The following is a 16,006-nucleotide window of genomic DNA, read 5'->3' as shown; positions in this document are numbered from 1 at the left end:
GCTGTGGCACAGTAAGTGATGCTGCTGTCTGCAGTGCCGGCATCCCATTTGGGCCATCAGTTCAAGTGCCAACTGCTCCACTGCCTGTCCAGTTCTAGGCTATTGCCTGGGAAAGCAGCAGAAGATGGCCCATGTTCTTGGATCCCTGCACCCACATGGGAGACCCGGAAAGCTTCTGGCTCCTGGCTTTAGATTGGCACAGCTCCAGCTGTTGTGGCCATCGGGGGAGTGAACAACAAATGGAAGACACCTCTCTCTCTCTCTCTCTCTCTCTGCCTCTGCCTCTGCCTCTGCCTCTCCTTCTCTCTGTGTGGAACTCTGACTTTCAAATAAACCTTTAAAAAATAAATCTAAGTTACTACTTTCCAGATGCACTCACAACTACTTTAAGGAAAGGGTAGGAATATTAATAAAGACACTGTTACTTTAATAGAATTTTCATAGTAAGATTCAGTCCTAAGATGCATGAACAAGCTGAATTTATCAGTTAGAAATTTAAAAGGAGTCTCTCTTGCTTTAAAATACACACACACACATATACACACAATCTTAATCTCAATCACAATAAAATGGAAATTGAATACCAAACCACCAGGTACTGTGCATTGTAAACTCAGAAAATGTGAGCATTACAATAAAAAATTTAGTGCTGGATATTTTGTTTTCTAGTATATAGGTTTTTTATGAGCTAATACCTGTTTTTGAGAAGCTTAGTACCAAACTGATAAAGCAGAGATGGAGAAATTCTATGTCTTCATTACACATTCACCTATATTTAGAGCTTTTGGCACAATAGCAGTCACAAGGAAAATCTAGACTTGTGCTACAAAAAAAAAAAAAAATGATCTTTTCTAGTGCTTGGATAAACAAAGAGGTGGCTAAAAAAAAAAAAAGTACCACTATTTCTTTCAAATGTCATAAATTACATAAGACCCCAAAACACAGTTTTATTTTTTTTAAATCCTTTCTTAAAAGCAGTTAAAATGAATTCACTTGTTTCATAATAGAGAGTCTTCCCCTGATGTTAATAACAGGCATAACTATGTGAGGTTAGCCTTTTTCACCAGAGACAATTGCTATATCACTTGAAAATATGATGAATTTATTTTATTTGTCAAATAGTTGAATTCCACTCAAGTGCACTTAATACATTACTACATATTATAAATTGATTGACATAAAAAGATCTCCAATTGGAAATGGGACTTTCAAAAATACAACTAGTATTAATTTCAAGTTATATGTTTCATTTGTGTTCTAATGAAACACAGAGCAAATGGTTTTTCCGGCATCTCTGAAAGATGATCTAGTCTTTTAATGTACTAAAATCCAAGTGAGAAAATACATTGTTGAATCTAGACTCTGAAGTACAGTCTGAAAAAATTGAAACTGATTTGATATAGTCAGTTCAAACTACAGTTAAATTGCAAATGGACAGTTCAGGAGTTGATAAAAGTTTTGAATTAGTCACATTTGTCAAAAAACATAAATGGAGGTGCCTGCAATATTTACATTGTGTCAGATTTTTCAGACCCAAGTGTAATATAATTCTGAAATCCTGAACCTTCAATTTCTTAAAACATTTCTGATTACTGAATAGGAATTTAAAAATCCAATGGGATTACATCTAAAATGAAGCTGTTCTTTCCACTGTTATAAAACACTTTTGATTCACAACACAAAATCTATGAACAGATAGACCTTTGGGATTTTCAATCTTTTTTTAATCAAGGAATCCCTGCTCTTGAGAAATCTCTCTACTGGCTTTGTTTTCTTCAGTTTTCCCTTTCTTGAAGAGCTTTGCTATAGATGTATCTCAGCCATGTATGCTGATTCTTTATTTTCATGTTCCCACAACTCAAGAGGCGACTTTTTCCGATGATTACTTAATCTTTAAACATTTACTTCTGATAGGATTCTCTAACTTTTGCCTGCAACGCATCACATGTCTTCTTGGCATCTCCTAGAAGCATGGCCGTGTTGGGTTTGTAGAAGATTGGATTGTCCACTGCAGCATAGCCAACTCCCAAAGACCTCTTCATAACAATGACCTAGAATGAAGCAGAGATTAAACGCAAGGGTGTATTCAACAGATCTTATTAGGACCTCTCAGGCACAGGAACATTGCCCTGCCAAACTCTGTCTTGTTTCTAACTGACCCTGTTTTTGACACATACATATTTATAGGGTATCTTATGATGCTTCTGTACGTGTATACACTGTGTAATGTCCAATCAGGGTAAACATAGCCATCTCCTCACTTAACATTTATTTTGTTGAAACATTCCAAATCCTTTCTTATAGGTTTTTTGGGGTTTGTTTAGTGAAATATATAGTATATTATCATTATCCACAGTCTCCTTACTATGCAATAAAACCCCAAAACTTCTTATTCCTATCTTACTCTAAGTTTGTATCTCCAACTTTGAACATGATAAACATAACTTCTTAGCAAGAGACTTCTGAAAGACAGGAGAATTTTTAAATGTATTTTTTACCTTTATTAATTTTAATTTTTAATTTGTGCCCAGAATCCTATATCCATTAGAGAAAAGGTCAGGTTAACAACAATATCTCAGAATGATGAGATTATAGTTAGATTAGATTCTATTATTTCTCCCTAATGTTTTTCTCTTTAAAGATTACATATAATATTTCCTAGTAAGAAAAACAGGTATCTTTCTATGAATATGCTGAAGATAACAAATAGTACATAGGTTCCCCTTACAAATTCTAAAATATATGTGGTTGAGTGGGGATATAGTATCATTATTTTTTATTTACCATTTTAAAATAAAGTAGGCCAGCGCCATGGCTCACTAGGCTAATCTTCAACCTGCGGCACTGGTACCCTGGGTTCTAGTCCTGGTTGGGGCACAAGGTACTAGTCCTGGTTGCTCCTCTTCCAGTCCAGCTCTCTGCTGTGGCCCGGGAGGGCAGTGGAGGATAGCCTAAGTGCCTGGGTCCCTGCACCCGCATGGGAGACTGGGAGGAAGTACCCGGCTCCTGGCTTCAGATCGGCACAGCGCCGGCCATAGCAGCCATTAGGGGAGTGAACCAACGGAAGGAAGAGCTTTCTCTTTGTCTCTCTCTCACTGCCTATAACTCTCTCTGTCTCTCTCTCTCTCTCACACTGTCTAACTCTGCCTGGAAAAAAAAATAAAAAACAAAAAACAATAAACTATACTAGAAACATATAGAAAGAAAGCCCAAAGACTAATCCAGTTTCCATAAGGATGAAGCTAATAACTATCAGAGTGCTCCACCAAAGCAAAATGGAATAAGCCCATCTACAATACTGGTATGTTTTAGACATTTATAACATCTATTATGTCTGTTGCTGTCCTGCTGAAGGTCAGGTAAGTTCAGGCTTCATATAGCGTCAGTACTGTAATTCCCTCTGCAAACTCTCAAACATCGACTACTGATGGAAGGATGTTTTAGCTACACATGAACAAGTGTATTTGGCATCTATTCACTCATCACAAACACTAGGATATAAAGTCACATATGTACAAAAAAGAGAAACAAAACTGCAGGGACACTGTTCACTTTGTTATTCTGAACCCTAAAATTCAGACATAATACTGGAATGGTAAACAGACATGCCTGCTGTCGGGGCAGAGGAAAATTTACCAGTCCCCAGGTTCTCCAAAATGCAGCAATTTGCTTTTTCAGAAGTAATGAGCAAGAGCACAGCTTGCTTCCTCATGCCATGTTATTGTTTGGATTTCTAAATCACCTTTCTTCTAGACACTCCATAATAACACACAAATTCCTTTTCAAAAAAATTAAATGAAAAAATGTGCTCATCTTGGTATATGAAGGCGATGATACTGACTCACTGTCCCAGAGGGAAGCCATCTGCTTCACTAGACTCCATCTGGAATTCAGCCAGATTCATTCTAAAAGCTAACAGCTCCTTTTTCAGCTGTGGTTACAGATTTCGTTAATCCATCCACAAAATCTCATCTGGCTCTGCTCAGGAAGAGGGCATTCCCTCAGGTTCTCTGGTGGCCAGAAAACAGACAGAAGCTGGATACAGAGAACTGGGACCTAAACATGCTCTTACTCCTGGGCCTCTTATAGAGGATCATCCATTGTTTCTCATCAAACGACCAAAGAACATCCTGTGTGCATGTATTTGAAGTGACCTCTGGTCATCAGCAGGAAATGCAAGTCTAAACCTTTACCTGCTTGGATTTCCAGACCTCAAGGACCGGCATGCCTGCAATAATAGAGTTGGGATCTTCTTGCGCTGCTGAATTCACAGTGTCATTAGCTCCAATTACAAGAACCAAATCAGTGTCTGCATAAAAGAATGAAGAGAAAATATAAAACTCACAGTTGTCGTTTTCACTTCCTTTCAGGCAAATTATTGTGATCTGACTTCATAATAATAACAATAACAAAAGCACTTGTAAAGGCATTGTACAAAGAACTCTATTATAGAGGTTAGGCAATCTAGTCAATGTCACACAGCTAAAAAGCTGCACTGAAAGGGAGCCTTCAGACTAGAGTCTGCGTTAGTCTACTTCCCTTCACCCAAAGGATCTACCTAACCTGACTTTATAATTCTCTTATTATCCCAAAATGATCCTGCTAGTCACATGATTTTAGAAGATTTGCATCCCATTTTGACTTTGAAATGATCAATTTAGATGCAATCTGATGCCTAAAGGACAATGATCTAAAAGTCTGCACTGTATTAAAGCTGCGTCCATAATTCCTGGAACTGGCTGGTTTTCCACATAATTTAGCAACAGTGAGATTTGAAAAGGGGCATAAAATTAAAATGCCTAAATTCTCTCTGTGAGGACTATAAAATAAACTACCTTAGGATGCTGCCAAAAATGCCATGTGCATCTAGACATACACACGATTTCTTTTTTTTCCCTAATAAACAATTTTTTTTTAAGTTTACAATGGATACTTGCCAGAGGGAACTGGTTTAATTTTAACAAACATGATCTTGGTCCAAATGTCATTACCATCCAGCATTTACCAAATGACAGCTATAAAATATAGCACCTTATCTAATAAAGTCCTAGTACTTAAGAAAGAAAGAACAGAAGAAAGAAAGAAAAACTAGCTCACTGATCACGAACTGAAACAATGGGAAACTAGGAAGTCTCAGACACTGACAAGTATCACACTAAATTATCAACAGAGGCATTTTTGTGAATGAAGAATTTGAGGCTGAGTCTGTACATCAAAGCCACAAGCGACTGAGCATTAGGACCTGGATTCAAAAGCCCGATCTGCCCTGTTCCTTACTTGGCACCCCTGCACCATGCTCCAGAATGTTCCTTATCCTTCAGCTCCTCACAGGAGAACATCTACCCAGGCTGCTTACAAATCTTTTGCACTTTGTTCAAGATTGCCTTTCACATATTTAAATTTACTGCACATCTACAATGTACAGATTGCTCTTTATCTGACCAGTAAGCCTTCACTGATTCCACGATTTATATCCTTAGTCTGCAGTTGCTTTGTTCACACTAAGAATATTTAAACGTCACCACCATCTCCATCACTTACCTGGGAAATCATGGTTGATCTCATCCATTTCCAACACAATATCATATGGCACCCCAGCCTCAGCCAGCAGCACATTAAGCTGGCCAGGCATTCGGCCTGCAACTGGGTGAATTCCAAACCTAGACATGAAATAAATGAACAGCTGGCTTTACTTGATAAGCCAAAATGCACAGAGACCCCACTATCACCCCCAAATCTGCACACTTTGTCCTTGGCACCTCTGCTTTCTCCTGGTACTATCTAATCTCTATAAGAAGAAATAGAATTAGTTCAGATATGTGGTCAGTCTCCAAATATCAAAGTTGGAGATTTAACATCTTAGCATATACAAACTAAAACTTCCCTCAGAAAAAAATAAAAGTCTAACTTTGGAACCTGATTCTTTCATAAATGTTTTAATCAAAATGAACTTCCAACAATATTAATGAATAATATCACCTTAAATTTTAAAAACATTGTGTTTCCTCATGGTGCTTTCCCATAAATCTTGACTCTTTGAACAGAAATTAAGTCAATCTCAAATTAAATGTTTGCTATGAAAACAATCAGCATTATCCCATCAAAAGCTGACTCTATATTCAACTTTAACCTCTAGTTCAAAGGCAGGAAAATAAAATATCATAGTATACATCATGCTAAAGGTCTACAATGAGGAGTGGGCATTGGATATAGCAGTTAAATTCCACTTGGTATGCCCACATGGCCACATCCAACATCCAAGTGCCTGGATTTGAACCCAGCTCCACTCCTAATGCTAGCTTACTGCTAACACATACCCTGGGAGACAGCATGTTATGGCTCAACTAGTTGAGTTCCTGCCATGCACATGGGAGACCTGGATTGAGTTCCTGGCTCCTGACTTCAACCTGGCCCAGCCGTGGCTACTGTGGGCATTTGAGGAATGAACAATCTCTCTCTCTCTGTCTCTCTCTCTCCCCCCTCTCTCCCTTTCCTCTGTCTTCCAAATAAAAAATCTTTCCAAAAGGTCTACAGTGTTTCAGAAATAATATGAAGTGCTACTGTACGGTAACTCAGTCCCTAAAGTATTTTAAGGAAACCACGGTAAAACATATTCAGAGCTCCATAGTAAGGCAAAGGAAACTGAAGCATCAGAAATTTCATTCAACCAACAGCTATGCAGGTACTTCAAAACCTCATAGAAGAATAGAATTATAAATTAAGTTTATTTTAATGCAAAAATAATCTGAAATCCATATAGGTTTTTCATAATATGCATTTTCCGCAAACTTTTTGAAGATTCTCATACAAAGGAATCTTCATAGCTTTTTCACCCAGCCTCTTGCCCACTGTATTCATCTGTCTCCTCCACACCAGGTATAGTGCCTGACACACAGAAAGGATTCCACAAAAACTGATTTCCCTGATGCAGGGTAACTAACAGAGCACCTAAAATGTAACATATTGGAGTGAAATAGACATTTTGAGATTCCATGATTGTTTACAGCTCGTCTCTTCTGTTAAGGACCAGTGTTTTTTTCTTCATAACATTTGCTGGACTTTCTACTTAATGTAGGGTTAACCTTAAGAGTATAAAGTAAACCAAAAACAGATCTTTGTAAAAATTAAGAGTTGGAATAGGAGAGGGAAGAGGAAGAAGGGTTGAAGCGGGGGTGGGAGGGAGGATGGAGTGGGAAACATGACTATATCCCTGAATCTGTGGATATGAAATGCATGAAACTTGTATACCTTAAATAAAATTTAAGAAACATTGAATGAATGAATAAATTCAATGAAGAAATGCACTTTACAACATTTCTTGGCAGCAAGCCATCCAACCTCCACTTAAATACAGTGGCCAAAAACACTCCCTTCAGTAACCACAACCTTACTCCCTCCTTTGCTACCTAAATGTCTAAGACCTTCTTTTCAAGCATACCCCCACCTCATTAGCTAGTCAAGATGCTGTGATGAGCAACCTATTCTACACACTGTGGTTAGAAACAAAGACTTGGGGATGGAGTAAGGATGAAAGGAAATACATTCTGGCTTGGCTATCGAGAGGAAAAGAGGAAAAAAAGTGAGTAAATTTTAAAAGTCAGAAATTGTTAAAAAAAAAAAAAGTACTGGCATATTTAAGTATCTCTCCTGAAATTATCTGCAATTCACTTTTTATGGAGATGAATGCAGTATAACACTCAAAGGGTTTTTTAAAGTGTTTTTCAAGATAAATTCCAGGGTAAACACACACAGTCACAAATAGGTTACCCTATAATTGTGGAATGCCTACATGCTTTGTTTGGGACATTTTCCATGGAGATGTCAACAGATATAATACTCAACCTGTGAATATTTTGAAGGCTGAAATAAAAATATTATATGTGAAAGAAACTTATTCCATTCTAGGTCTATTCCATAATTAGACTATAGAAACATGCATGTGTGTGTATACATTCACATATATCTTCATTTATGTGACTATAAATTCATATCAATTCAAAGGTAAATAAATTGTATGTGGGTGTACACATATAGATAAACATATATAGAATAGTATGCCAAAGCGAAACCTCATCTCATTGTTTGCCAAGGTCTGTAGTTTTCTCATCTAAAAGCATCATAAATCTATTCTCTCTTTTTATGTGGATTCCTTTCAGCTATCCTAGTGTGCTTACCAAGCAAAAAATTCTTAAGTCTGTTCTACTGCTTAGTGAATGGCGGGACTTCCTGACTCACTGCTTGTCCTAGTTGCCTGTTCCTATTTTGTCAACATCCAACTTAAACCTCAGTCTCCCAAAATGAAGGCAATGTGCTGAATGTGATCTACATGCATACAACACAGCAGCAGGAAAATCATGTCCTCAAAGCCTTCACTGATAAAGCCAAAGTCTGCATGAGCATTTATGGCTGCCACAACACTGCTGGCTCATATAAAATGTGTAAGATGCCCTGTTACTTTCCACATGGACTGCTGCCAAGCCAGGCCTTTTTAAAAAAAAAAAAAATTTATTTATTTATATGAAAGGCAGAATTACACAGAGAGAGAAGGAGAGGCAGAGATAGAAAGAGGTCTTCCATCCACTGGTTCACTCCCCAATTGGCTGCAACGGCCAGAGCTGCGCCAATCCAAAGCCAAGAGCTTCCTCCATGTCTTCCCATACGGGTGCAAGGGCCTAAGGACTTGGGCCACCTTCCACTGCTTTCCCAGGCCATAGCAGAGAGCTGGATCGAAAATGGAGCAGCCAGGACTCGAACCGGCACACATATGGGATGCCGGCCCTGCAGGCAGCAGCTTTACCCACTACCCATGAGGCCTTCTGACTCAACACACAGGCCCTTCTAAGAGGAGATTAGAGGCATGGGAATTAACCCCCTAATTCAGTCTGACACTAACTACCCAGGTTGAATGTTACACTCCACAAGTTTGGGGATTTAGCCTCACAAGACTGTCCCCACTGCAGATGCCAGTCATAAGGCCCAGATTGATGCCTGTCCTTTTGACCAGTCAGATCCTTCTCTGCTTTGATAATCTGCTAGAGGGGGCCAGGACTGTGGTGTAATGGTTTAAGCTGCCATCAGCAGTGCCAGCATCCCATATGGGCACTGGTCTGAGTCCCAGCTGCTCCACTTCCTACCCAGCTCCCTGCTAATGTGCCTGGGGAAGCAGTGGGAAATGGACAAAGTCTTTGGGCCCCTGCCACCCACGTGAGAGACCCAGATGAAGCTCCTCGCTCCTGACTTCAGCCCCGGACCCAGCCGTAGCAGCCATTTGGGTAGTCAAGATGCAAGATCTTTCTCCTCTCTCTCTCTGCCTCTCCCTGTCTTGCAGTAACTCTTTCAAATAAATAAATAAATCTTTAAAAAATTTATAAAGATAATTTCCTAGGATAGCCCACAAAACTCAGAGAAACATTTTATTCACATTTAATGACTTAGTGAAAAGGGTACAAGTCAGGAACAGCCAAATAAGGAACTTGCATGAGGTCAGATCTGGGGAACAGTATTATGAGCAGATTTTGTGAGCCAGACTCCAAGCCCTCAACATTTCCACCAACCCAGAAGCTCTCTGAACTTTGTCATTTAGGGGGTTTTATGGAGACTTCATTACACAGGAATAATTGATTAAATCACTGGTCACTGGCTGGACTCCATCACCACCCCTCTCAAGGCGAGGCTGAAAATCCCAACCTTCTCATTACATGGTTGCTGCCTCTTGCAAAAATCCCACCCTGGCGTTATCTAGGGGCCCACCAAGACTCACTTTTATTATTTATTTATCTAGCATAAATTTACATGTTATCCTAATTAGGAAATTCAGAAAGTTTTAGAAGCTCTATGTCACGAATGGGAGACAAACATCAAATATACATTTCATATGATCTCAGATAGCAAATGGAAATGAACAATTCAGAATGTACTATCAATAATCTAAGTCCCTTAAAAGGAATTTATCTGCTCTTCCCTCAGTGGGTTACCTGCAGAATAATATTAAGGACATTTATTATTTTACTCCACAATGTGGTCAGCCAGTCTCGCCATCTTCCTGTAGTTTGTAAAATCCTTTAACAACAAATTCTTCTATTATTTTTGAAAATTTAACAGATAGTTCAACACTTAAGTAAAAGTTAAAAACAAAAAATTCCAGAGGGTGGCCATTTGGTTCGTTAAGACACTGCTTGGGAGTGCCATGTTGGAGTGCCTGTGACAGCGTCCTGGCTCTGTTCCCAGTTTTCCAGCTACCTGCTAATACACATCCTAGGAGGCAGCAAGTGATGGCTAAGTAGCTGGGTCCCTGTCACCCACATGGTAGATCTAGATTGAGTTCCTGGCCCAGCCCTAGCTGTTGAAGACATTTGCAGAGTGAAATAGTAGATAGAAGATATTTTTCCTCCTTTCTCTCTCCCTCTTCCTTCCACCTTCTCTCCCTCTCCTTCTCTCTTCCTCCCTCCCTCCATAGTTCCTTCCCTTTCTGCTTCTCAAATAAATAAAAAAATACAAAATTTATTTATGTTAAAAAAATTTTTTAAATTCCCTTGAAATAAGATTTTTTTTTTCTTCACTAGGCATTACTATCCTAATGTCATCATATACACCAATCCAGAATTTGAATCACTCCTGACAATGAAGTAAGGCAAAGTAGGGGCCAGCACTGTGGCATGGCAGGTAAAGCAACCTCCTGCAGCACAAGCATCCCAATTCAATTCCCAGTTGCTCCACTTCTTTTTTTTTTAATTTTATTTATTTATTTGAGAGGTATAGTTACAGACAGAGAGGGACACAGAGAAAGGTCTTCCACCTGCTGTTCACTCCCCAAATGGCTTTAATGGTCGGAGCTGAGTCAATCTGAAGCCAGGAGCCAGGAACTTCTTTCAGGTCTCCTATGCGGATACTGGAGCCGAAGCACTTGGGCCTTCTTCCAATGCTTTCCCAGGCCATAGCAGAGAGCTAGATCAGAAGACAACCACCTGGGCTAGAATCGGTGCCCAATGGGATGCTGGCACTGCAGGCAAAGGACTAACCTACAGTGCTGGCCCCTGTTCCGCTTCTGATCCAGCTCCCTGCTAATGTGTCTGGGAAATCAGTGGCACAGACAGCCCCTGCACCCATGTGGGATACCCACATAAAGCTCCTGGCTCCTGGCTTCACAGCAGCCCAGCTCTCGCCATTGGGTCCATTTGGGAAGTGAACCATGGATGGAAGATCTCTGTCTCTCTGTCTCTGTCTCTCTCTCTCTCTCTCTCTCTAACTTCGTCTTTCAAATAAATGAATAAATTTAAAACAAAAAAGAAAGAAGGCAAAACACCAACAACTTACACTCTTTGTGTAACAACACTGAGCACTATGACAGCTGTTTTCAAACTACTTCTGAGAAAACATTTCCAAAACATTACATGGACTTTTGACTTGCGATATCTACTTGGAAAATGTAATATTTTTACAGTGACAATAAGAGAAAACATTTGAAAAAAAAAATTTCTCCAGATATCAAGGTACATGCTCATTAAATGGGAAGTATTGGATATTTTGCTAAATATCCTCTACAATATGCATTTCACATATAGATATAAAAAACAGGCTTAGAAAGAAAATACATGATAAATCAACAAACAAAATATATTCCTAAACCTACTGATGATCATGAACATAGGAAAAGGCATGATGAATGTAGAATCTTCCATAGAAGCCAGGATTTCCAGAACAACCACGTGACATTGCCCTCCCTCAATCCCATAGGAAAAATTCCTCTCAAATTACTCACCTGTGCTCTTAGAAACGTTAACAGTAATCTTGGACACTAACAATTTCTCCTAAATTTACATCTGCTAAATTCACAATCCCTATGTTCACCAATAACGTAGGTTTCCAGCCTCTATCATGCTCTTTCCTCTTCCTAAAACCTGATTTGTGGAATTTAAGAAATTCCAAGAACACGCACCAGATGACATCTAAGGTCTGTATTAATTTCATACTGCACTGGTTAATACCTTAAAACAACACAGATGCATTACTTTGCAGTTTTCATGATCAGATGTTTAAAATCAATTTCCCTAAGATAAAAAAATCAAAATGTTGGCTGGGTTGCATTCCTCTGGAAGCTCTAGGGGAAAATTCATCTCCTTACTTTTCTGACTTCTGAAGTCTGCCCCCATTACTTGTGTCTTAAAGCTACATCAATGCAAACTCTGCTTTTACTGCCACATTTCCTTCTCTGACTCTGACTCTATAGCCCCCCACTTTATAAGGACTCTAGTAATTACACTGGGATCACCCAAATAACCCAGACTAAACTCCCCTTCTCAAAATCTTCACCTTGATTAACTCTATAAAGGGCCTTTTGCCACAGGTTTTGGGATCAGGATTTAGACACCTTTGGGCGGGCCATTGTTCAGTTTACAACAAAGTTCCTTCTCCAGTCCTAAAATTCCATGGACTAGGGCTTCCATCTGAACTGAATAACATAATATACACTTTGTGATTTACTTTTGGATTTTGATTTTTGTATCCCCCCTTGATTCCAGTTTGTTTTTGTTGTTGTTGCTTACTTTTAATTTGCTTTCAATACTGCCTTTGTCATCCTTAACTGCCTACCATCTTGTTGCTTTAAGCAAGTGTCTTGGACCAAATGAGAAATCAAAGACCTCTAAATGTATTAGTTCTGTTGTAACATCTTGATTAGCTGCAGACTGTATAAAGACAATATTTCTATCTGACTAGTTGTGAAGGGTAAATAATCACCAAGTTAACCATCATGTTATGCTGGATATCCCAAAGGACAGATCATTTTATATCTGTTTGCATAATAATTTATTACAATAAACTTTAAGACTCTGAGGTCAAAGAAAAATATATGCAAGAATATTAACAGAGAATGCCAATGTTCTGAGCGAAATAGCAGAACACGCTCAACATTGTAGAAATAGATGAGCATGCTGATGAATTAATGTAAGTTTATAACAATTCTGGCCCATGTAATTGGCTAATCTCCAAAGCATGTATTAAATTAATTATTTCAGACACTGGTTGGCCATGACCAGTAATTTCCAGGAACTGATGGCCAAAGCTCATCAATCTTCCATCATCACATGAAGAATATTCAGAATTCCAATGTGCAATGCCTACCAGCCTTTCGGCTCTTTCCTTTGGACCATGAAATTACCTTTTATTATGCAAATACTTAGAAAACAGAGTTGGCTGTCCCTGACTACTATGACAAGATTCTACAGAAGGAAAACAACTACTAAAATCAGATCACAGAAAGGTCTTCCACACTCCTAAAACTTTTTATGCAACTTCTCCTTCCAATATTGCAGCATAAAAACTGTATTGACATGCTGTACTCTCCCAGCTGGGAGCTCCTTGAGTACAGAAAACATGTCTTACTTATCCCACCATACCTAGTACTCTACTGAAAGAACTCAATTAGGGGCCAGTGCTGTGGCGCAGCAGGTTAATGCCCTGGTCTGAAGCACTATGGTTGCCAGTTCAAGACCCAGCTGCTCCACTTCCAATCCAGCTCTCTGCTATGGTCTGGGAAAGCAGTGGAAGATGGCCCAAGTTTTTGAGCCCCTGCACCCACATGGCCATTGTGGCCAATTGGGGAGTGAACCAGCAGATGGAAGACCTCTTTCTCTCTCTTTCTCGCTCTCTCTCTCTCTCTCTGCTTCTCCTCTCTCTGTGTAACTCTGACTTTCAAATAAATAAATAAATCTTAAAAAAAAAAAAGAACTCAATTAAAGGTAGGGTGAAGGAAGGGATTTTGAACAATATATTGTGCCCAACAAGGTATGCTGACACATAAAATTTATATCTCTATTTGGAGGAAGAATTTAGGGCAGTGGTTAAGAGTTCTAGATTGCTACTGCCAGGGTTCAAAGCATCTGGACCATTACTTTTGGGTGTCTCAGTTTCCTCACGGTTACAGTGGAACAGACGACAAAACTCCTTCAGAGGATTGTTGTGAGGTTTAAGTGAGATGGTTCATGCAAAAAGCTTTTCGAACAAAGGGCTATATTTAGCATGGTGCCTGGTAGACATAAGCCTTTAACAAATCTTTATTACAATTATGATATTCTTTTTTAAAAAAAAAAAAGATTTATTTATTTTTTACTTTAGAGTCAGAGTTACACAGAGAGAGGAGAGGCAGAGATAGAGAGGTCTTCCACCCGATGGTTCATTCCCCAATTGGCCGCAACGGCCAGAACTGCGCTGATCCAAACCCAGGAGCCAGAGGCTTCTTCTGGGTCTCCCAGGTGGGTGCAGGGGCCTAAGGACTTGGGCCATCTTCTACTGCTATCCCAGGCCATAGCAGAGAGCTGGATCGGAAGTGGAGCAGCCGGGACTAGAACCAGTGCCCAAATCGGATGCCGGTGCTTCAGGCCAGGGTGTTAATCCGCTGTGCCACAGCGCCGCCCAAACAGTTATGATATTCTATCAAATGCATTTTGTAATACAAATGTTCATCTGTGTTGTTTTTCAAACACACATCTTTAAATGACCAGTTAAAACAGACACACATTTTCACTTCAAAACAAATGTTGGTTTAACATAAACACTTTCTGGATGGCTTTTCTAATTTTTATCTTGAAATCTCAGTGACTATCAACTTAGTCCAACAGAAGGCAGTTCTTTGTATTTGCAACTGTTTCAAAAGACCTGAGAAATGAGTCAATATGCACACATTCCCACTAAGATCTGAAACCAGACAAGGATGCTCACTCTAACCACTGCTATTCAATATGCTCCTGGAAGTTTTAGCCAGAGCCATTAAGCAAGAAAAAAAAAAAAAAAAAAACCAAAGGGATATAAATTGGAAAGGAGGAAGCCAAACTATCCTATTTGCAGATGACATGTTTCTATATACAGGGAATCCAAAAGACTCCACTAACAGACTATTGGAACTCATAAAAACATTTGGTAAAGTAGCAGGATATAAACTCAACACACAAAAATCAATAGCATTTGTATATACAGACAATGCCATGACTGAGAAAGAACTAACATCAATCCCATTCACAACAGCTACAAAAAAATTAAATGCCTTGGAAAAAACTTAATCAAGGATGTCAAAGATTTCTACAATGAAAATTATAAAACATTAAAGGGAGAAATAGAAGAAGACATTAAAAAGTAGAAAAATCTTCCATGTTCATGAATTGGAAGAATCAATATCATCAAAATGTTCACACTACCAAAAGCAATTTATAGATTTAATGTGATCTCAATAAAATACCAACATTCTTCTCAGATCTAGAAAAAAATGATGCTAATATTCATATGGAAAGACATGAGACCCAAAATAGCTAAAGCAATCTGAAACAAAAAAACAAAGCCGGAGGCACCAGAATACTAGGTCTCAAGACATACTAACATACTACAGGGTAGTTATAATCAAAACAGCCTGGTACTGGCCAAAAAAAAAAAAAAAAAAAAATGTGCAGACCAATGGAACAGAATAGAAACTCCAGAAATCAATCCACACATCTATAACCAACTTATATTTGACCAAGGAGCTAAAATCAATCCCTGGATCAAAGACAATCTCTTCAACAAATGGTTCTGGGAAAACTGGATCACTGAATGCAGAAATATGAAACAAGACCCCTACCTTCACTTTATACAAAAATCCCAAGGGAAATGAAATCAGCATATGAAAGAGTTATCTGTAATACCACGTTTACTGCAGCTCAATTCACAACAGCTAAGATATGGAATCAACCCAGTTGTCTATCAATTGAAGACTGGATAAAAGAAATTATGGTATATATACACTATGGAATACTACATGGCAGTAAAAAAAATAAAATCCTGTCATTTGCAACAAAGTATATGCATATGGAAACCATTATACTTAGTGAAATAAGCCCATCCCAAAAAGACAAATACCATATGTTCTCTTTCATCTGTTGTAACTAATAGAGTACCTAAAAGGTAATGTACAAGAGTAAAATAGACACTTTGTGATGCAATGATTTTGAACAGCTCTTGTCAGACTGTTGAGAAACAATGG

At 38.8% G+C, this 16,006-nt stretch overlaps 1 protein-coding gene across 4 annotated transcripts in view; it reads right to left on the bottom strand.

Moving 5' to 3' along the window:
- Positions 1-1,092: 1,092 nt before the first annotated feature.
- Positions 1,093-16,006, bottom strand: part of NNT (nicotinamide nucleotide transhydrogenase) — a 101,877-nt gene continuing 86,963 nt past the window's right edge. For all 4 annotated transcript variants that reach the window (XM_062211790.1, XM_062211789.1, XM_062211793.1 and 1 more), the window contains exons 20-22: positions 5,542-5,660; positions 4,194-4,309; positions 1,093-2,051 (exon numbers count right to left, since the gene is read on the bottom strand). In XM_062211790.1, the coding sequence (XP_062067774.1) occupies positions 1,902-2,051; positions 4,194-4,309; positions 5,542-5,660 (385 nt within the window). In that variant the 3' untranslated portion in view covers positions 1,093-1,901. The remainder of the gene's footprint in view (positions 2,052-4,193; positions 4,310-5,541; positions 5,661-16,006) is intronic.

The sequence above is a fragment of the Lepus europaeus genome, chromosome 15 (assembly GCF_033115175.1).
Source record: "Lepus europaeus isolate LE1 chromosome 15, mLepTim1.pri, whole genome shotgun sequence".
Classification (NCBI taxonomy): domain Eukaryota; kingdom Metazoa; phylum Chordata; class Mammalia; order Lagomorpha; family Leporidae; genus Lepus; species Lepus europaeus.
This window is presented reverse-complemented; position numbering and strand designations above follow the sequence as displayed.